General features: G+C 42.2%; 2 protein-coding genes across 4 annotated transcripts; one reads left to right on the top strand and one right to left on the bottom strand.

Moving 5' to 3' along the window:
- The first annotated feature begins 1,061 nt into the window (after positions 1 to 1,061).
- Positions 1,062 to 14,964, top strand: LOC106563758 (interleukin-7 receptor subunit alpha-like). Of its 2 annotated transcripts, none has more exons than XM_014129609.2 (8): positions 1,062 to 1,317; positions 1,542 to 1,659; positions 1,850 to 2,001; positions 6,691 to 6,842; positions 7,026 to 7,185; positions 7,324 to 7,423; positions 10,841 to 10,922; positions 13,591 to 14,964. In XM_014129609.2, exons 1-8 carry the CDS (start codon positions 1,236 to 1,238, stop codon positions 14,008 to 14,010), a joined length of 1,266 nt encoding a protein of 421 aa, XP_013985084.1. In that variant the 5' UTR covers positions 1,062 to 1,235; the 3' UTR covers positions 14,011 to 14,964. The 2 variants fall into 2 exon arrangements, with proteins under 2 accessions (XP_013985084.1, XP_013985079.1); XM_014129604.2 differs by having other exon boundaries at positions 13,588 to 14,964.
- LOC106563770 (calcyphosin-like protein) lies at positions 14,866 to 20,349 on the bottom strand. Of its 2 annotated transcripts, none has more exons than XM_014129620.2 (5): positions 20,223 to 20,349; positions 19,720 to 19,861; positions 19,128 to 19,305; positions 18,809 to 19,018; positions 14,866 to 15,622 (listed from the first exon to the last, which is right to left on the bottom strand). In XM_014129620.2, exons 2-5 carry the CDS (start codon positions 19,854 to 19,856, stop codon positions 15,521 to 15,523), a joined length of 627 nt encoding a protein of 208 aa, XP_013985095.1. In that variant the 5' UTR covers positions 19,857 to 19,861; positions 20,223 to 20,349; the 3' UTR covers positions 14,866 to 15,520. The 2 variants fall into 2 exon arrangements, with proteins under 2 accessions (XP_013985095.1, XP_013985103.1); XM_014129628.2 differs by having other exon boundaries at positions 19,720 to 19,864; positions 20,223 to 20,314.
- Between the last annotated feature and the right edge of the window lie 2,609 nt (positions 20,350 to 22,958).

Genomic DNA, 22,958 nt, shown 5'->3' with positions numbered 1-22,958 from the left:
ATTTCCTTGGTAGTTAGGTTGGTCTCTAGACATAACAGGAAAATGTGGGGAAATTATTAAAAGTAAGGGCATTTTCTTTACTGTCAAGTTACAGGACACGTACCACAAATGCAATGGAACCTTATCAATGTAATACTAGAAACTGTTGAAACAAGTGTGTCAAGTGTCAAGTCATCCTCACAACATCCTGTAATGGTAAATAGTTTGAACTCCTTTTTCTGATTTTATATTGTTATATTTTGGCAAGCAATAAAGGATATATCGATTGTGAAGAATTATTCAATCTCAAACTTTTGTTCAGTGATAAGGTTAGTGTTGAGTAGGTTGAGTACGTTCTGGCCTCATTTGAAACCAAACCAGTTAATTTGAGTTGACAGGAAGTGGTTTGTAGGTTACTGGTTTGTTTTTCTCTTCATGGTTGTTGGTACATGGAGAGGAAGACTGTCTTCTTGTTAAATGCATGTAGCACAGGTTGTTGCACGATAGTAAATGCACAGGTTGTTGCACAATAGTAAAGACAGCTGAAAAGTATTCAAATATTCAAATGACTAGGTCCTTACACTATGTGAAAACACAACTGTTTGAAAGTAAGAAAATGATATATTCTTCTGTCTGTGTAAATATACAAGGTCTCCATAACAGCAAAACTTTCTCATATTGTAATGCTTGGAGCACTGAACAAATAGGCACCCAACACCTCCCCTTTTCTTAGAAAACGTTTTCACACAAACAACTATCTGGAATTCTAATACAGGAATGTGACCAGGCTAGATAAACCTAAAAATATGAACCCCGTGATATCACTAAGAGTGATGTGCTTAGAATAAACAATGGTAATACAAATCTTGAAGTTAGGGTTAGCCCGTCAATAGCAGAAGAATATAACCCGGCAATTGGATGAGTATCTATACTACTCTCAGGGATATTACAGAATGTAGAATATAACCTGACAATTGCATAAACGTATCCGGTAAGGTATATGGACCCAAAAACCCTTTCTCTGCCCCCGCCCTCTCTCTCTCTCTCTCTCCCTCTTGCTCTCTCTCTCTGCCACTCCCTCTTCCTACCACTCTCTCTCTCTCGCTCTTTTCTGCTCTCTGTGATATTTATACTGACAGTTCATTGAGACAGCTGAGACATCACTTTTGAGTTCCTTGTGCGTGTGTGCCCTAGAGTCTAACACTGCTGTGTGAGGGGCCACTACATCTTACGTTAGTGTGACACCTTTGTGAAAAATGGAATACAGCCTGTGGATTGCCCTACTCCTTCTCCCGGTTCTGGTGCACTCTCAAAGTGGAAGAGAATGGGCTGACAATGGTGAGCTACCTTTTCTCTTGAAGAGTTATTTTAATTATCTTGAAGAATTTATTTACATTCTCTGCAACGTTTGTGTCCAAAAAAACAGTGCTGGTGCATCACTGACTGTTATTTCTCACTCCATACCAAAATGTATTTGACAAAATGTATCTGGATTCTCTGCTTTTGACCTCATCTAAATTGCTGGGATGTTTTCTTTTCCTTTCCTTTCCTTTCCCTCCCAGAACCCAGAATACTCTGCACTTCTCATCTAAGTGTGTCGTCACCAAACACCCTAACCTGCCACCTTGATGATGACAACGGTGATGATGAAATAGAGGACGTAAAAGCCATGACTCTTTGGTAATGAACCTTCTAGAAGACCACTGAACATCAGCTATGTTAGTTAGGAGCTTGTACAATACATAGGACATAAATCATGGGTAGAAGAACTCCACACTTACTGCATATACAGATATCCAAATGTGTAAAATCCTCAGATGGACTAGGAAATTATTCCCTGAATCTGATTTTATGAATATTATGTTTACAGCTACACCAACAGCATTGGTAAGCAATGCTGTCTGACAGAGAAGGGGAATAATGTCACATTTACGAACCTGGCCACTCTACCACCGTATAATCTCACCATTCAATTAAAAGGAGGCAGCACATTTTGGAAAACAATCCTCTTGACAAAAATAGGTAAGTTATCATAATTTCATACCTTCTCACCCTAAATTACACCTATTTGTCACATGCTTCGTTAAACAACAGGTGTAGAACAACAGTGAAATACTTCTGTGTAGTTTTCCAAAAATGCAGAGTAAAATAAAAACATTTTATAGAAAAATAATGACAAGAGGAATAAATACACAATGAGTAACGATAACTTGGCTATATACATGGGTACTAGTACCGAATCGATGTGCAGGGGTACGAGGTAATTGAGGCAGATACTGTATGTTCATATACAGTACCAGTCAAAAGTTTGGACACACCTACTCATCAAGGGTTTATCTTTAGTTTTACTATTTTCTACATTGTAGAATAATAGTGAAGACATAACAATCATTCTCTCAACCAGCTTCATGAGGTAGTCACCTGGAATGCATTTAAATTAACTGGTGCTCTGTGGCGGATGAATCAGAATTAGTTGGGTAACATAGATAGTTAAGCTGTTTTATTAGCATAATATGTTTATGTGAGATACTTGTCATTAGAAAGTATCCCATTGGACTCTGCTGTCTTTTAGTTGCACTTTTCCCTTAGCTGGGGCTCAGTCACTTGGGGCCCAGAGAGGGGAGAGGTCAGGCTTGTCTTTTACATGTCCCTGAAGAGGACAGAATGGAACATTGTCTTCATATGTGAATGTGTCTTTACCTATTCTTAAACCATGTGAAGGGATGGCGTGATTAATGGGGAACCAATTATTTGTCTCCACAATGTCTGTGTGTAAGTCACTCCCCTCAGTGAGCTTGTCCAGGAGTGGGATCAAGAGGGGGTTTACTTGAGATGGGAGTATCTAGAGTTGACAATTGATATATGCCATTGGATGAGATGGTGTTTATGTACTATGAAGTACCAGGAATGAGATTAGAACCTCGTCATTAGGGACCTAACTGAATGATAATTTATAGCGAATGTTATCTGGCTAAGGGATACTCCTTTCTAAAGTATAAGGTCCCTTTGTGAACAGTTCCTAAGATCTGTTGTTCGTCATGTACGTTGAGAGGGGTGGATCTTGGGTATAAAAGATCTTTGTACTTTTGTGTAATCACTTTTTCAATGGTTCATTAGAGATAGAGCATCATTGAAAGTCAAAGGGCTTTTGCAAAAGCATCTTAATTATTAAAGATGTAGTTTACGTATAACTCTGACTGGTGTGTGAAGTTTGTAACTCTCCTCATTTGGTAATGCAGAAATTAGCCTTGTTAAAAGTTCATTTGTGGAATTTCTTCCCTTCTTATTAATGCTTTTGTGCCAATCAGTTGTGTTGTGACAAGGTAGGGGTGGAATACAGAAGATAGCCCTATTTGGTAAAAGACCAAGTCCATATTATGGCAAGAATAGCTCAAATAAGCAGAGAAATCACAGTCCATCATTACTTTAACACATGAAGGTCAGTCAATCAGGAAAATTTCAACAACTTTGAAGGTTTCTTCAAGTTCAGTCGCAAAAACCATCAAGCGCTATGATGAAACTGGCTCTCTTGAGGACCGCCACAGAAAAGGAAGACACAAAGATACCTCTGCTGTAGAGGATAAGTACATTAGAGTTACCAGCCTCAGAAATTGCAGCACAAATAAATGCTTCACAGAGTTACAAAGTAACAGACATCTCAACATCAACTATTCAGAGGAGACTGCGTGAATGAAGCCTTCATGGTTGAATTGCTGCAAAGAAACCACTACTAAAGGACACCAATAAGAAGAAGAGACTTGCTTGGGCCAGGAAACACGAGCAATGGACATTAGACCGGTGGAAATCTGTCCTTTGGTCTGATGAGTTCAAATTTGAGATTTTTGGTTCCAACCACTGTGTCCTTGTGAGATGCAGAGTAGGTGAACGGATAATCTCTGCATGTGTAGTTCCCACCGTGAAGCATGGAGGAGGAGATGTGGTGTGGGGGTGCTTTGCTGGTGACACTGTCAGTGATATATTTAGAATTCAAGGCACACTTAACCAGCAAGGCTACCACAGCATTCTGCAGCGATACGCCATCCCATCTGTTTTGCGCTGAGTGGGACTATCATTTGTTTTTCAACAGGACAATGACCCAAAACACACCTCCAGGCTGTGTGAGGGCTATTTGACCAAGAAGGAGAGTGATGGTGCTGTATCAGATGACCTAGCCTCCACAATCACCCGACCTCAACCCAATTGAGATGGTTTGGGATGAGTTTGACCGCAGAGTGAAGGAAAAGCAGCCAACAAGTGCTCAGCATATGTGGGAACTCCTTCAAGACTGTTGGAAAAGCATCCCTCATGAAGCTGGTTGAGCAAATGCCAAGAGTGTACAAAGCTGTCATCAAGGCAAAGGGTGGCTCCTTTGAAGAATCTGAAATATATTTTGATTTGTTTAACACTTTTTTGGTTACTACATGATTCCTTATTTGTTATTTCATAGTTTTGATATGTTCACTATTATTCTACAATATAGAAAATTGGTATAAATAAAGAAAAACCCTTGAATGAGCAGGTGTGTCCAAACTTTTGACTGGTATTGTAGGTAGGGATAAAGTGACTAGGCAACATAGATAATAAACAGTACCAGCAGCGTATGTGATGAGTCAAAAGAGTTTGTGAAAAAAGGGTCAATGCAAATAGTCTGGGTAGCTATTGGTTATCTTTATTTTATTTTATTTTTTTACCCCAATTTCAGGATATCCAATTGGTAGTTACAGTCTTGTCCTATAGCTGCAACTCCCGTACGGACTCGGGAGAGGCGAAGGTCGAGAGCCATGCGTCCTCCAAAACACAACCCCACCAAGCTTCTTGACACACTGCTCGTTTAACCTGGAAGCCAGTCGCACCAATGTGTCGGAGGAAACACCGTACACCCGGCGACTGAAGTCAGTATGCATGTGCCCAGCCCGGTACAGAGCAATGGGACAAGGACATCCCGGCCAGCCAAACCCTCCCCTAACCCGGACGACGTGGGCCAATTGTGCACCACCTCATGGGTCTACCGATTGCGGCCGCCTGTGACACAGCCTGGGATCGAACCGGGGTCTGTAGTGACGCTTCAAGCGCTGCAATACAGTGCCTTAGACCGCTGCGCCACTCAGGAGTCCTAGTGGTTATCTTTTTAACTAATTACTTAGCAGTCTTATGGCTTGGGGGTAGAAGCTATTCAGGGTCCTGTTGGTTCCAGACTTGGTGCATCGGTACCGTTTGCCATGCGGTAATAGAGAGAACAGTCTATGACTTGGATGGCTGGAGTATTTGACAATTTTTAAGGCCTTCCTCTGACACCACCTGCTATAGAGGTCCTGGATGGCAGAGAGCTCAGCCTCAGGGATATACTGGGCCGTACGCACTACCCTCTGTAGCGCCTTGCGGTCAGATGCCAAGCAGTTGCCATACCAAGCGGTGATGCAGCCAGTCAAGATGCTCTCAATGGTGCAGCTGTAGAACTTCTTGAGGATCTGAGGGCCCATGCCAAAACTTTTCAGCTTCCTGAGTGGGAAGAGGCATTGCCGTGCCCTCTTCACGACTGTGTTGGTGTCTGTGGACCATGATAATTTCTTAGTGATGTGGACACCGAGGAACTTTAAGCTTTCGACCTGCTCCACTACTGCCCCATCGATGTGGATGGGGGCGTGCTCGGCCCTCTGTTTCCTGTAATCCACGATCAGCATCTTTGTCTTGCTGACATTGAGGAAGAGGTTGTTGTCCTGGCACCACACTGCCAGGTCTCTGACCTCCTCCCTATAGGCTGTCTCATAGTCGTCGGTTATCAGGCCTATCACCACAGTCATGGTAAACAGGGAGTACAGGAGGGGACTAAGCACACATGATGGGCCCCCGTGTTGAGGGTCAGCGAGGCGGATGTGTTGTTGCCTACCCTCACCACCTGGTGGCGGCACGTCAGGTAGTCAAGGATCCAGTTGCAGAGGGTTTTTAATCCTAAAGTCCTTAGTTTAGTGATGAGTTTGGAGGGAATTATGGTGTTGAACGCTGAGCTGTAGTCAATAAACAGCATTCTCACATAGGTGTTCCTTTTGTCCAGCTGGGAAAGGGCAGTGTGGAATGCAATGGAGATTTTTTATTTATTTTTTATTTTATTTATTTATTTCAACTTTATTTAACCAGGTAGGCAAGTTGAGAACAAGTTCTCATTTACAATTGCGACCTGGCCAAGATAAAGCATAGCAATTTGAACATACAACAACACAGCGTTACACATGGAGTAAAACAAACATACAGTCAATAATATAGTAGAAAAATAAGTCTATATACAAAGTGAGCAATTGAGGTGAGATAAGGGAGGTAAAGGCAAAAAAGGCCAGATTGAGTCATATGTGGATCTGTTGGGGCGATATGCAAATTGGAGTGGGTCCAGAGTGTCTGGGGTGATGTTGTTGATGTGACCAAACTTTCAAAGCATTTCAAGGCTACAGATGTGAGCACTATGGGGCAATAGTCATTTAGGCAGGTTACCTTGGCGTTCTTGGGCACAGGGACTATGGTGGTCTGCTTGAAACTTGTAGGTATTACAGAGTGGGTCAGGGAGAGGTTGAAAATATCAGTGAAGACACTATGGTTGGAATGACAGTACCATGACAAATTTTTAGATGACATCTTCATCAATTGATAGTCCTTAGTTGTCTCCTTCATCAATTGCCCTTAACACTTATCCTCTGTTTCTTGTTCATCTTTATGGTTTAGTTAAACCCATGAGTCCTTGGGTGGTGAATGTCACATTTCTGGGGAGCTCCAACCGGGCTCTTATTTACATTGGGAATCTATACCTAAACGATTACCTGAAACCCAGCAATCAACTGTTCCAATTTCGCATCTGGAGTGTCAAAAATACTCTGGTACAGTAGCCAAAAGCCTCATTTTCTTGGATGTTTGGATGCAAATGCTTAACTATATGATATACATTTCCCTTTAATTCAGACATAATAACTATTTAGCAACACTGTAGTTACTCTGTATAGTACAGTATATTCTATGAACACAATTTCTTGTTCTTCTTTTACGGTGTACCCTGTTCATAGGTTCATAGCATAACCTATCAGCCTCTGATCATCGAGGGGGAAGAGTACCTCCATAAGAACACAGAGTATCACGTCAAGGTTCGAGCCAAGCCAAACGGGGGGTACTTTGATGGTAGCTGGAGTGAATGGAGTGCCCCTCTCAGTTTCAGAACAGACAAAGGTAAACAAAAAAAGACTTACGTGTCTAAAAAGTATAGTATGATATCGAGACTGTGCAGTTGGAAGTGATAGAGGGTAGAGGAAATGGGAGTCACATGCATCGTCTCTGCTCTCGTTCTCTCTCTCCACTCCCCTACAGAGACAAAGAAAGATGTCCAGATGCTGTCCTACTCACTCATCGTGGCCATTTTTGCTCTGCTTCTGGTCACCTTGGCAGTTAGTATTTTCTGGAGAATACAGTGAGTATTAAATTGGTCTCCTTTTCATCTTTTGTGTGTGTGTGTGGGTGTGTGTGTGTGTGTGTGTGTGTGTGTGTGTGTGTGTGTGTGTGTGTGTGTGTGTGTGTGTGTGTGTGTGTGAAATCAAATTTGATTTGTCACATGCGCCGAATACATCAGGTGACCTTACAGTGAAATACTTACTTACAAGCCCTTAACCAACAATGCAGTTTTAAGATAATACCTACAAAAAAGTAAGTGATAAGAATAACAAATAATTAGCAGTAAATAACAATAGCGGGGCTATATACAGGGGGTACCGGTACAGAGTCAATGTGCGGAAGCACCGGTGTAGAGGTAATTGAGGTAATATGTACATGTAGGTAGAGTTATTAAAGTGACTATGCATAGATAATAACAGAGAGTAGCAGCAGCGCAGAAAGAGGGGGAGATGCAAATAGTCTGGGTAGCCATTTGATTAGCCGCTTGTCGTGCGTTAGCAGAGTGAACAGTCTATGACTAAGGTGGCTGGAGTCTTTGACAATTTTTAGGGCCTTCCTCTGACACCGCCTGGTATAGAGGTCCTGGATGGCAGGAAGCTTGGCCCCGGTGATGTACTGGGCCGTACGCACTACCCTCTGTAGTGCCTTGCGGTCGGAGGCTGAGCAGTTGCCATACCAGGCAGTGATGCAACCCGTCAGGATGCTCTCGATGGTGCAGCTGTAAAACCTTTTGAGGGTCTGAGGACCCATGCCAAATATTTTCAGTCTCCAGAGGGGGAATAGGTTTTGTTCTGCCCTCTTCATGACTGTCTTGGTGTGCTTGGACCATGTTAGTTTGTTGGTGATATGGACGCCAAGAAACTTGAAGCTCTCAACCTGCTCCACCACAGCCCTGTCGATGAGAATGGGGGCATGCTCGGTCCTCCTTTTCCTATAGTCCACAATCATCTCCTTTGTCTTGATCACGTTGGGGGAGAGGTTGTTGTCCTTGCACCACACGGTCAGGTCTCTGACCTCCTCCGTATAGGCTGTCTCATCGTTGTCGATGATCAGGCCTACCACTGTTGTGTCATCGGCAAACTTGATGGTGTTGGCGTCGTGCCAGGCCGTGCAGTCATGAGTGAAATGGGAGTACAGGGGACTGAGCACGCACCCCTGAGGGGCCTCCGTGTTGAGGATCAGCGTGGCAGATGTGTTGTCACCTACCCTTACCAGCTGGGGGCGGCACGTCAGGATGTCCAGGAGCCAGTTGCAGAAGGAGGTGTTTAGTCCCAAGGTCCTTAGCTTAGTGATGAGCTTTGAGGGCACTATGGTGTTGAACGCTGAGCTGAAGTCAATGAATAGCATTCTCACATAGGTGTTCCTTTTATCCAGGTGTGAAAGGACAGTGTGAAGTGCAATAGAGATTGCATCCTCTGTGGATCTGTTGGTGCGGTATGCAAATTGGAGTGGGCCTAGGGTTTCTAGGATAATGGTGTTGATGTGAGCCATGACCAGCCTTTCAAAGCCTTTCATGGCTACAGACATGAGTGCTACGGGTCGGTAGTCATTTAGGCAGGTTACCTTAATGTTCTTGGGCACAGGGACTATGGTGGTCTGCTTGAAACATGTTGGTATGACAGACTCAGACAGGGAGAGGTTGAAAATGTCAATGATGACACTTGCCAGTTGGTCAGCGCATGCTCGGAGTACACGTCCTGGTAATCCGTCTGGCCCTGCGGCCTTGTAAATGTTGACCTGTTTAAAGGTCTTACTCACATCGGCTGCGGAGAGTGTGATCACACAGTCGTCTGGAACAGCTGATGCTCTCATGCATGTTTCAGTGTTACTTGCCTCGAAGCGAGCATAGAAGTTATTTAGCTCATCTGGTAGGCTTGTGTCATTGGGCAGCTCGCGGCTGTGCTTCCCTTTGTAGTCTGTAATAGATTGCAAGCCCTGCCACATCCGACAAGCTTCGGAGCTGGTGTAGTACAATTCAATCTTAGTCCTGTACTGACGCTTTGCCTGTTTGATGGTTCGTCGGAGGGCATAGCGGGATTTTATATAAGCTTCCGGGCTAGAGTCCCGCTCCTTGAAAGCGGCAGCTCTACCCTTTAGCTCAGTGCAAATGTTGCCTGTAATCCATGGCTTCTGGTTGGGGTATGTACGTACAGTCACTGTGGGGATGACGTCATCGATGCACTTACTGATAAAGCCTGTGACTGATGTGGTGTACTTCTCAATGCCATCCGAAGAATCCCGGAACATATTCCAGTCTGTGCTAGCAAAACAGTCCTGTAGTTTAGCCTCTGCTTCATCTGACCACCTTTTTATAGACCGAGTCATTGGTGTTTCCTGCTTTAATTTTTGCTTGTAAACAGGAATCAGGAGAATAGAATTATGGTCAGATTTGCCAAATGGAGGGCGAGGGTGAGCTTTGTACGCGTCTATGTGTGTGGAGTGAAGGCGTTTTTTTTCCTATAGTTTTCCCCCCTCTGGTTGCACATTTAACATGCTGATAGAAATTAGGTAAAACTGATTTAAGTTTCCCTGCGTTAAAGTCCCTGGCCACTAGGAGTGCCGCCTCTGGATGAGCGCTTTCCTGTTTGCTTATGGCGGTATACAGCTCATTGAGTGCGGTTTTAGTGTCAGCATCGTCTGTGGTGGTATGTAGACAGCTACAGATGAAAACTCTCTAGGTAGATAGTGTGGTCTACAGCTAATCATGAGATACCTCAGTTGAGCAAAACCTCGAGACTTCCTTAGATATCGTGCACCAGCTGTTTGCATATATGCATAGACCCCCACCCCGTGTCTTACTAGAAGCTGCTGTTCTATCCTGCCGATAGAATGCATAACCCGCCAGCTGTATGTTATTAATGTCGTCGTTCAGCCATGACTCGGTGAAACATAAGATATTATAGTTTTTAATGTCATGTTGGTAGGACATATGTGCTTTCAGTTCGCCCCATTTATATTCCAGTGATTGAACGTTTGCTACCAGGACGGATGGCAAAGGCAGATCGTCGCCTGATCCTCACAAGGCACCCTGATCTCTTTACGCAAAATCTTTGTTTCCTTCTCGAGCGAATGACGGGGATGAGGGTCCGTTAGAGTGTTTGTTGTATATCCTTCCCGTCCGACTCATTAAAGAAAAACTCTTCGTCCAATTCGAGGTGAGTAATCGCTGTTCTGATGTCCAGAAGCTCTTTTCGGTCATAAGAGATGGTAGCAGCAACATTATGTACAAAATAAGTTACGAACATGTGAAAAAACAAACAAAATAGCACGGTTGGTTAAGAACCGATAAGACGGCAGCCATTCACTCCGGCGTGTATGTGTGTGTGTGTGTGTGTGTGTGTGTGTGTGTGTGTGTGTGTGTGTGTGTGTGTGTGTGTGTGTGTGTGTGTGTGTGTGTGCGCATGTCCTCCACTCTCATGTCTCTCTTTCCTCACAGAATACATTCCTTCATATGGCCAAGCATTCCACATCCCAAACACACACTTCTCCAGATCGTCCAGACCTACGAGCCAATGAAGGTACACACTATACACTGCATTCTAAAAGTATTCTGACCCATTGACTTTTTCCACATTTCGTTACGTTACAGCCTTATTAAAAAATATATATGTTTCCTCATCAATCTACACACAATACCCCATAATGACAAAGCATACTGACATATTACATTTACATAAGTATTCAGACCCTTTACTCAGTACTTTGTTGAAGAACCTCTGGCAGTGATTACAGCCTTGAGTGTTGATGCTACAAGCTTGGCACACCTGTATTTGGGGAGTTTCTCCCATTCTTCTCTGCAGATCCTCTCAAGCTCTGTCAGGTTAGATGGGGAGCGTCGCGGCAAAGCTATTTTCAGGTCTCTCCAGAGATGTTCGATCGGGTTCACGTCCGGGCTCTGTCTGGGCCACTCAAGGATATTCAGAGACTTCCTGCGTTGTCTTGTCTGTGTGCATAGGGTCGTTGTCCTGTTGGAAGGTGAATCTTCGCCACAGTCTGAGGTCCTGAGTGCTCTGGAGCAGGTTTTCATCAAGGATCTCTCTTTAGTTTGCTCCCTTCATCTTTCCCTGCAGCTGAAAAACATTCACACAGCATGATGCTGCCACCACCATGCTTCACCGTAAGGATGGTGTCAGGTTTCCTCCAGACGTGACATTTGGCATTCAGGCCAAAGAGTTCGATCTTGGTTCCATCAGACCAGAGAATCTTGCTTCTCATAGTCAGAGTCCTTTAGGTGCCTTTTGGCAAACTCTAAGAGGGCTGCCATGTGCCTTTTACTGAGGAGTGGCTTACGTCTGGCCACTCTACCATAAAGGCCTGATTGGTGGAGTGCTGCAGAGATGGTTGTCCTTCTGGAAGGTTCTCCCATCTCCACAGATGGAGCTCTGTCATAGTGACCATCAGGTTATTGGTCACCTCACTGACCAAGGCCCTTCTCTCCGGGTTGCTTAGTTTTGCCGGGTGGCCAGCTCTACGAAGAGTCTTGGTGGTTCCAAACTTCTTCCGTTTAAGAATGATGGAGGCCACTGTGTTCTTGGGGACCTTCAATGCTGCAGAAAGTTTTTGGTACCCTTCCTCAGATCTGTGCATCGACACAATCCTGTCTTGGAGCTTGAGGGCCAATTCCTTCGACCTCATGGTTTGGTTTTTGCTCTGACATGCACTGTCAACTGTGGGACCTTATAGACAGGTGTGTACCTTTCCAAATCATGCCCAATCGATTGGAGTCCACCTGTGGTAAATTCAATCAATCATAGAAACATCTCAAGGATGATCAATGGAAACAGGATGCGCCTGAGCTCAATTTCAAGTCTTATAGTAAAGGGTCTGAATACTTGTATAAATAAGGTATATAAATAAATTAGCAAAATTTTCTAAAAACCTGTTTTCTGTTTTTCATTATGGGGTATTGTGTGTAGATTGATGAGGGAAAAAGAACATTACATCCATTTTAGAATAAGGCTGTAACGTAACAAAATGTGAAAAAGGGAAGGGGTCTGAATACTAGTGGATTTGGCTATTTCAGCCACACCTGTTGCTGACACGTGTATAAAATCCAGCACACCACCATGCAATCCCCATAGACAAACATTGGCAGTAGAATGCCCTTACTGAAGAGCTCAGTGACTTTGACTTTCAACGTGGCATCGTCATGGGATGTCACCTTTTCAACAAGTCAGTTTGTCAAATTTCTGCCCTTCTAGAGCTGCCCCGGTCAACTGTAAGTGCTGTTATTGTGAAGTGGAAACGTTTAGTAGCAAGAATGTCTCAACCGCAAAGTGGGCCACACAAACTCATAGAATGGGATAGCCGAGTGCTAAAGCGCATAGTGCATAAAACTTGTCTATATGTGTGGCTGCAAACTCTGGCTTTCCATGGCCAATCAGCCGCACACAAGCCTAAGATTACCACTCGCAATGCCAAGCGTTGGCTGGAGTGGTGTAAAGCTTGCCGCCATTGGACTCTGGAGCAGTGGAAACGTTTTCTGGAGTGATGAATCACGCTTCACCATCTGGCAGTCTGACGGACGAATCTGGGTTTAACGGATGTCAGGAGAACGCTACCTTCCCGAATGCATAGTGCCAACTGTAAAGTTTGGTGGAGGAGGAATAATGGTCTGGGGCTGTTTTTATGGTTCGGGCTAGGCCCCTTAGTTCCAGTGAAGGGAAATCTTAATGCTACAGCATACAATAACATTCTAGACTATTCTGTGCTTCCAACTTTGTGGCAACAGTTTGGGAAAGGGCCTTTCCTATTGCAGCCTGACAATGCCCCCATGCATTAAGCAAGGTCCATTCAGAAATGGTTTGTTGAGATTGGTGTGGAAGAACTTGACTGGCCTGCACAGAGCCCTGACCTCAACCCTATCGAGCACCTTTGGAATGAATTGGAACGGCGACTGCGAGCCAGGCCTAATCACCCAACATCAGTGCCCAACCTCAATAATACTCGTGGCTGCATGGAAGCAGGTCCCCACTGCAATGTTCCAACATCTAGTGGAAAGCCTTCCCAGAAGAGTGGAGGCTGTTATAGCAGCAGAGGGACCAACTCCATACTAATGCCCATGATTTTGGAATGAGATGTTATGTAGTGTAAGTCCTCTGATATGCACTAGATTGGGAACAATAAATGTCCATAATGAGTTAGGAGGATATTGGTTTATCCTGTCTCTTTCCTGTGACCCAGCAGGGCCAACCTCTGAGCTTTAACCCCGAGGTGTTCAGTGACCTCAAGATCCAGCTGGTGGAGCTGGACGGGGAGCAGCACGTTACTGCCCAACCCCCTGACTCTGACGCCCATCACCTCACTGCGGTCAAAGATCAATACCTCATTCAAGAGTGTGATGGGGATACGAAGTCCTGCCATAGCACCAGTAGTGGAGGTTCGGAGGCCATACTGTTGAGGTGCGAGTCCCCAGGAGAGCACCCCGACTTTGGGGCTGGGAGTAGTGGCTCCACCATGGGTATCCTGGACCTGAAGAGTGACACGGAGAGTGTGGAGACAGACGACAGTGATGGTAACATTGGTCCTGAGGGGCTAGTTGCTACCCAGCAAGGAGGCAAAGGTGAGGTGTATGTCACCATGTCTAGTTTCTATCAGATCCAGTGAGAGATGTAGAGAGAAAGAACTTATTCAAGATTATAGCTTCTTATTACATTCTTACGCTGAGCTCTGAGCGACTTTGTTAACGGCTGCTTTCATATGAAGTCTATTTGATCCACCGTGACTCAAACTGACTATCCACTGACTCCCAGTATCACAAGAGACTAGCAGAACTCAATGCACATGTTATTTACAAATGATAGGAGACAGAACAGGAATAATCCTCATTATGTTTCTTAGGTCTTGTGTTATTAATCTGTTGGTAGTTGCAAAAGACAAGGGAGAACTTGACTTGACTAACTTGAAATACAAAGCTGTCCCTCCTTTATATATTCTTTTTGCATTTGCACTTCTTCCCATTCTGTATATTATACTGAGGATAGTATACTGAGGACCACCGTGATATCCTGGCCTAATATTATTATAATACACACTGCTGCTTCTTATGGCCTTCACAAAGATACTCTTTACTTTACCATGACAACAGCTGCAAAGTAAACCTAGAATGTATCATTCAATTCCTCAGGGTTTGAACCCTTCTACACATTTATATACATAAACATGGAAATAAGGTTTGATTCATTTCTGTCTAATGTGTCACATTTTTTTTTCTTATTTTTTGCACATACATGATTGTATTTCCTGCAGTTACCAGTACGTAGTTTTTTACTTTGAATGTATTATACTATTACGCATTCGTTTTCAATGCAGAACACTTGATCATTTTGTTGAACACGTAATGTTAGACATAGCATTAGTTTTCAGCTTCACCGTATTACAGCTTTCTTTCTGTACATCTGGTATTTGTATATTTTACTCTGACAAATGTTGACAGCATTTCCTGTATAAAAATGACCGTTGTTGAATTTTGTGTTTAAAACATTTTATTAAAACAGATCAAAAGTGTATGCATAATAAATAAATAAAAAGTATAACTTCTTCTGCTCTCATCCCCTGAAATGACTGCACTTTGATTTATCATTCATGTTGTATCTGCTCAACCAATCTGAATGTAAGGGGATCTCTATGGTTTTCCTGTGTCTTTATAAAGTTGTATTCCAACATTGACGCCTCAATCAGACCGACAGCGTCCTTGCGTTTTGGTACACCAGAAGTACATTAATTTACAAAGGTATTGCAGAGGCAGTTGCAGTGCGTTCTGTGTAATGCATAACATGGTATGGTATATACATGCTTTCAGTTTAGTTGCGTAGCTATGCAAAACGGTATGTAATGACGCTGTCGGTCTGATCGAGGCGTCAGACTGTGGACTACAGTTTTCTACAATACATAATATAGCTAGATGTAGTTAGCTTGTGGAGAGAGTGACTAACTGAAATGCATATTTTAACATTGAACAAAATATGAACAAGTCATTCATAACCATTTGCATATCATTGGGAAATTATAAATATTTGTTTGTCAACATGATTTCCATAACGAAATATTAGTTTAAGAAAGCACCTTGAAGAACTGTCCATTAAAAATCATTATCATAAATGTATCAACTTAAAGCTCATAATTTCCATGCAGTTTTCATCATGAGAATGAAATAGACATCACTATCGATGGAGGCGCTGACTCCGCAGTAGTAGTTGAGAAACTCCTCCTTGGTGACCTGCAGAAGGGGAGGAAGTGACAGACAGAGCTTACTGAACCAGCCTACACCATCAGTGTCAGATATAGACAGAAAACCCACATTGCACTGATAAGGAGGAGAACTGGAACACCAAAGCGGTGAAAGGGAAAGACTAGGTTGTGTGAGAGCTGAGGGTGTCACCCTTTTACTACCCTCATTTGCATTGCCCCCTCACCCCCTTCTACGCTGCTGCTACTCTCTGTTATTATCTATGCATAGTCTCTTTAATAACTCTACCTACATGTACATATTACCGCGATACCCGTGCCCCCGCAAATTGACTCTGTACCGGTACCCCCTGTATATAGCCCTGCTATTGTTATTTACTGCTGCTCTTTAATTATTTGTTATTCTTATCTCTTACTCTTTTTTTAAGGTATTTTCTTAAAACTGCATTGTTGGTTAAGGGCTTGTAAGTAAGCATTTCACTGTAAGGTCTACACCTATTTTATTCCGTGCATGTGACAAATAACATTTGATTTGATAAATACATTCAGACATTTTCATCTAACGTCCAAATGCTTATTTAATCAGGCCACTAAAGGTGCATTATACACTGAACAAAAATATAAAAGCAACATGTAAAGTGTTGGTCCCATGTTTCATGAGCTGAAATAAAAAGAACCCAGAATCTTTCAGTAGGCACTAAAAAGCTTATTTCTCTCAAATTGTGTGCACAAATGTGTTTACATTCCTGTAAGTGAGAGTTTCTCCTTTGCCAAGATAATCCATCCACTGGCATATCAAGAAGCTGACTAAACAGCGTGACCATTACACAGGTACACCTTGTGCTGGGGGCAATAAAAGGCCACTCTAAAATGTGCAGTTTTGTCACACAACAAAATGTCACAGAAGTCTAAAGTTTTGAGGGAGCATGCAATTGGCATGCTGACTGCACGAATGTCCACCAGAGCTGTTGCCAGAGAATTTAATGTTAATTTCTCTACCATAAGCCGCCTCCAACGTGGTTTTAGAGAATTTGGCAGTATGTCCAATTGGCCTCACAACCACAGACCACGTGTAACCACGACAGCCCAGGACCTCCAAATCCGGCTTCAACTGCGGGATCTGTGGGTTTGCACAACCAAAGAATTTCTGTCGTCAGAAATCGTCTCAGGGAAGCTCATCTGCATGCTCATCGTCCTCACCAGGGTAACCGTAACCGACTTCAGCGGGCAAATGCTCACCTTCGATGGCCACTGGCACGATGGAGAAGTGTGCTCTTCACGTATGAATCCCAGTTTCAACTGTAACGGGCAGATGGCAAACAGCGTGCATGGCATTGTGTGGGCGAGCGTTTTGCTGATGTCAACGTTGTGAACAGAGTGCCCCATGGTGGAGGTGGGGATATGGTATGGCCAGGCATAAGCAACGGACAATAATTAATTTGCATTTTATCGATGGCAATTTCGATGCACAAAGATATCGTGACGAGATCCTGAGGTCCATTATCGTGCCATTCATCCGCTGCCATCACCTCATGTTTCAGCACGCTAATGCACGGCCCCATGTACATATTATACTGAACTACTGCATAGAGAAAGATAAGCGAAAGGAGACACCATGGCATCTTTCTCTATGCATTAGTTTAGTGGGGTGTAATGGTCTACTTTCAGTTGTTTAGTCCTGTCCTCAAGGTATTTACACCGCTCTTAGAATTTTGGGGGGCTTTAGGTGTCAGACTGTCAAAGCTATCAAACTGTTACAGGGCAACATGGACATGGTACAGTACTTAGTAGGGCAATTCTAGTAGAACTGGTAGTTGGTGTAGCTGTGTTTCTCACTGTCAGTCAGCAGATGTCAAGGTTTTGTTTTGTCTCTAGTTCTACGCTGAACCAAAATATAAACGCAACAATTCCAAAGATTTTACTGAGTTACAGTTAATATAAGGAAATTCGTCAATTGGAGACACCATGGCATCTGCCGTCCATATCCCAGGGTTGAGTGCTCTTTAGTCTTTGCCCTAAACATCAACAAGACGTTAGTTAAGTTTCCAGGCACTTTTCATCATGATAATAAAGTAGATACGCGTATCAAATCGGGGCACTGGCGCCTGCATAGGAATTCCTCAACTCCTCGTGTGACCAAATGTGTTCCAGGAATAAGAAAGGATGATCAACAAGAACAAGTTGGTAGTTTATATGATAACAACCGTTTAAGATGGTTTCACAGATAAGCAGTAAATGTCAGGAGTCTAAGAAAGGTGTCTCATATGCATCCATTCACCCCAGCTGCCAAACTAACCCTGATTCAGATGACCATCCTACCCATGCTAGATTACGGAGACGTAATGTATAGATCGGCAGGTAAGGGTGCTCTCGAAGGGCTAGATGTTCTTTACCATTCGGCCATCAGATTTGCCACCAATGCTCCTTATAGGACACAACACTGCACTCTATACTCCTCTGTAAATTGGTCATCTCTGTATACCCGTCGCAAGACCCACTGATTGATGCTTATTTATAAAACCCTCTTAGGCCTCACTCCCCCAATCTGAGATATCTACTGCAGCCCTCATCCTCCACATACAACACCCGTTCTGCCAGTCACATTCTGTTAAAGGTCCCCAAAGCACACACATCCCCAGGTCACTCATCTTTTCAGTTCGCTGTAGCTAGCGACTGGAACGAGCTGCAACAAACACTCAAACTGGACAGTTTTATCTCAATCTCTTCACTCAAAAGACTCAATCATGGACACTCTTACTGACAGTTGTGGCTGCTTTGCGTGATGTATTGTTGTCTCTACCTTCTTGCCCTTTGTGCTGTTGTCTGTGCCCAATAATGTTTGTACCATGTTGTTGTCATGTTGTGTTGCTACCATGCCGTGTTGTCATGTGTTGCTATGTTGTAGGTCTCTCTTTATGTAGTGTTGTGGTGTCTCTCTTGTCGTGATGTGTTTTGTCCTAAATTATTATTATTATTTTTAATTGCAGCCCCCGTCCCCGCAGGAGGCCTTTTGGTAGGCTGTCATTGTAAATAAGAATTTGTTCTTAACTGACTTGTCTAGTTAAATAAAGGTTAAATAAAAAAATATATGATCTCATTCATATCTGACTGAATAATGTACAGGCTGTTAGTTGAGCAGGATTAGGTGTACACTACAGTAGAGGTGGATGATGGTAACACCATTATTACCTCTACCCAACATTGTTATCAGTATTACCTGTCCGTCCTTGTCGTAAGGAGAGTCGAAGCTGTCAAGGAATTTGCGGAATACTTGCTCCTCTGTCCATTCCCCGTTTTGATATTTGGGGTGGTACTTGACATTGTAAACCCCTCTTAGATCTTCAATAGTGATCACCCCATCATTAGTCTTATCCAGCTTCCTAAAGGCCTGCATGATCACCTCCTTCCTGGCATTGGACATCGGAGGCTGCAAGCAGAAATAATGCACAAAGTTTACAAATGGCATACTGTAAGTGTGATCACATTTCAACAGTTATCATGTACTTCAGAGGCTTACCCCTACCACTGATATTTACCCTGAGAGTGAGGAGAAATTCATCAAAGTTGATGGATCCACTGTTGTCCCGGTCAAAACGCTGAAACATTGCCATGGCTTCCTCTTTCTCGATGAGGACACCATAGTCATTAAGGCCCTTCATAAACTCCTTCATATCTAACGTACGGTTATTGTCATCATCCATTATCTTGAATGTTCTGACAGATAATTAAACAATTGAAGAAGAAAAAAGATAAATACTTGGCTGTTGAAGAAAATCAGACAGTATTTCGTGGAGTTCATATTACTGAAACAATCCTTGCATTTTATAAACCAACCAAGAGAGGTCCTTAGACTAATTCAGACTACTTTACAGGCTTGACTAGTGACATATTTGATACAGTTGGCCTGTTAATCACTATTGCAAACATTTGTCATTCTGCCCCTGAACAAGGCAGTTAACCCACTGTTCCTAGGCCGTCATTGAAAATAAGAATTTGTTCTTAACTGACTTGCCTAGTTAAATAAAGGTCAAATAAAATAAATTATTTGATGTTGACCTCCTGGGCAACAGTTGATATAGAACCATTTACTCTGCCCATCACATACAAGTATACTGTCCTTTCTCTCACCTGCTCAGACCCTTGATGCCAGAAGAGCCTCTTGCAAGACACTGCAACCTCAAGCTTTCCACGGGGTCTGTGCACACAGACAGCTGTTTTTTGGCGTTCACTGCCATCTCCCGATCATGTCGTGACGTCCCCGCCATGATACCTGCTGCCATTAAATGCGTTTGCATAACTGATTTCCAAGCATACAGTTCGATTCGAAACAGATAACATTCAATTATCAATATTGTCTAGTACAGTATTTGAGAGACGGTGACAATGATAAATGAAACGTAAAGCTATGTGATAGCTATGTGATAAAAAGGGCGTAGTGGGGAAACGAACAGGTAGGTTCAAGTTGTCGTCTGGCGCTTGCTAGCTGAACCGTCAAACTAGCCTAGCAAGTCGTTCGCATTATGACCGTGTTTGCAATAAAGTCTGACTGTATACATTTAGATATTTAGCTTCCTAAATACAAGTTATTTAGAATTTGTTTGCTACTTTATCTGTAGATGCGAGCAACTTACCGTGCAAGTTAATATTGCAACCTGTAAGTGTAAAACAACATCAGCAGCGGCCCCTCTTCCCAGTCCCCACCCCTACGCGTTTCCATAGAAATGTGGGCTTGCCTTATCCTCTTGCCTGAGTACTTTTTTCCACCACTGCTTACGAAGATCATTACCTTTTTATTATTGAAAAGAAAGGTTACTCAAGTGCACCATAGGTGCCCCTTGTCCTGTCTGTAAATTGCCAGTCCTCTCCAAAAATTACGATATGATAGGAATACATCAATTTTAAGATGTTTTATTTCGTTCCACAACACTTTAGTTTAAATACTACATTAAAAAAAAAAAACACAGAGGACCAACACCAACCAGGGTTTAATAAATTATAACATTCCAGCATCAGAGTACATGTGCAAAGAAAATGAAATATACCTGTACATAATATATTTCAAGATACAAAGCAAAAACGTCTTCACCAAAATCATCAGTGTGAGGTTACCCATCTCACTAACACTACAGTATATTGTATAATTCATTAGGAACTTTAATTCATTTCTTACTTTTTACAGAGATTTTAAGAAGATTAAGTTAAATGGGCATCTAAACAGATGTAGTTCAAATCATTTACAATAAATGGCATGTTGTACATGTGTTGACCTTTTCTGTCTGCTATATTAAAAGAACAATATAAAACAAAACAGAAAAGCTAACAAAACATACAACAGTGCATCATTAACAAAGACATGGAGAGAGACCTTTCTGGTTAAATCTAAAATATTATTTACAGCAGATTATTCAATTATAATTCAACATGATTTTAGGATAATTGTCCATCTCCTTCAAATATGAATATCATGCATTTAACCTGCATGCTATTGAGTGTGTGTGTTATATCTGAATTACTCAATCCAACTAAGCTCATACAGTAGTTTGTCCATGTTGACACATCGTGCAGTCCTACTTTTGGGACCCTGCATTGAAAGATGTTTGGGAAAGTACAGTATTTCAGAGATGTAATGGCCTGTTGCTTTGCTGTACCTGCCAGCAAGACCTCTTGATCAAAGTAAGAATAAATATTTAAAATGTAAGACATTTGAAGGTCACTTTTTTTTGATTGAGCCAAGTAATTAAAACCAAAAATGAAATCATAATTGGGAAAATGTGCATTTGCCATCTTCGTAATGCAGTCGAATAAACACAAATAAAACAATAAATGGCACAATGATACCCCAAAAAGACTTCAGTAGATTCTTTAACACCTAAAATTCTAAATAGTTAACTAAATGTCAAGTGGTCAATGGTTAATGACACAATATTGCAAATTATTTTTTTAAACAGGCCTTTCAACAGAATTTAAACAAATAAATTCTCAAACACAAAAGTTTAAGGTCATTCTGACATTAGGAATAGAAAAGAGAGTATACATAACAATACATAACAGCTGTATCAGTTGACCTCCATCAATTGCAACAACATCTCTGGCGTTATGGGCCGAATTCCAACTTGAGTTCCGATTTGCACAAATCTGACATCAATTCCCTTGCACAAAACATGTGAGTTAAGAACACACATCTCAAGTTAGTATTCAGCTCTATGGGCAGTGTAAACACCATGTGTTTTAACTCAGTGTGGGCTGGATCACATAGATTATACAACAAATAGAGGACTGTCTACTGTACACTTGGTTTCTATGGTAGCAGCTTCAGAAACAGTCCCAAGCAACTGTCCATCCTTCCATAAACCAGAACCATAAATCATAGAATTCTACAAGACTGACAAGTGACAACACAAGACTAATTAATTGAAACATTGATCATTTGTTCCACTATTTCTATTTTGCTGGCACAGTTAAATAAGTAGGTAGTTAGGAACTTTTCGGAGATAAATACAAACGCATTAAAAAATATATATATACACACACACTGCCGTTCAAAAGTTTGGGGTCACTTAGAAATGTGCTTTTCTTTAAAAAACAAGGACATTTTTTCTCCATTAAAATAACATCAAATTGATCAGAAATACAGTGTAGACATTATTAATGTTGTAAATGACTATTGTAGCTGGAAACGGAAGATTTTTTTATGGAATATCTACATAGGCCCATTATCATCAACCATCACTACTGTGTTCCAATGGTACGTTGTGTTAGCTAATCCAAGTTTATCATTTTAAATGGCTAATTGAACATTAGAAAACCCTTTTGCAATTATGTTAGTACAGCTGAAAACTGTTTTCCTGATTAAAGAAGCAATACAACTGGCCTTCTTTAGACTAGTTGAGTATCTGGAGCAGCAGCATTTGTGAGTTCAATTACAGGCTCAAAATGGCCAGAAACAAAGCTCTTTCTTCTGAAACTTGTCAGTCTATTCTTGTTCTGAGAAATGAAGGCTATTCCATGTGCTAACATAATTGCAAAAGGGTTTTCTAATGTTCAATTAGCCTTCTAAAATGATACACTTGGATTAGCTAACACAACGTGCCATTGGAACACAGGAGTGATGGTTGCTGATAATGGGCCTCTGTACGCCTATGTAGATATTCCATTTTTTTTTTAAATCAGTTGTTTCCAACTACAATAGTCATTTACAACATTAACAATGTCTACACTGTATTTCTGATCAATTTGATGTTATTTTAATGGACAAAAAAAATGTGCTTTTCTTTCAAAAACAAGGACATTTCTAAGTGACCCCAAACTTTTGAACGGTAGTGTAGATAATGTCTCCCCCCTCCACAATATCCTTCATTAGTGGTAAT

Source organism: Salmo salar, chromosome ssa01 (assembly GCF_905237065.1).
Source record: "Salmo salar chromosome ssa01, Ssal_v3.1, whole genome shotgun sequence".
In the NCBI taxonomy this organism is placed as follows: Eukaryota; Metazoa; Chordata; class Actinopteri; order Salmoniformes; family Salmonidae; genus Salmo; species Salmo salar.
Note: the sequence above shows the minus strand (reverse complement) of the source record. Positions and strands in the feature narration are given on the sequence as shown.

Excerpts from the sequence above, each read along its gene's own strand:
- LOC106563758 (XM_014129604.2), top strand. The coding sequence starts at position 1,236 with ATGGAATACAGCCTGTGGATTGCCCTACTCCTTCTCCCGGTTCTGGTG. Across the intron at positions 1,660-1,849 it reads GTAAAAGCCATGACTCTTTG|CTACACCAACAGCATTGGTA; the intron begins GTAATGAACCTT and ends TTATGTTTACAG. Across the intron at positions 10,923-13,587 it reads AGACCTACGAGCCAATGAAG|CAGGGCCAACCTCTGAGCTT; the intron begins GTACACACTATA and ends CCTGTGACCCAG.
- LOC106563770 (XM_014129620.2), bottom strand. The coding sequence starts at position 19,856 with ATGGCGGGGACGTCACGACATGATCGGGAGATGGCAGTGAACGCCAAA. Across the intron at positions 19,306-19,719 it reads GGCATCAAGGGTCTGAGCAG|AACATTCAAGATAATGGATG; the intron begins GTGAGAGAAAGG and ends ATTATCTGTCAG. Across the intron at positions 15,623-18,808 it reads CTTACGACAAGGACGGACAG|GTCACCAAGGAGGAGTTTCT; the intron begins GTAATACTGATA and ends CCCCTTCTGCAG.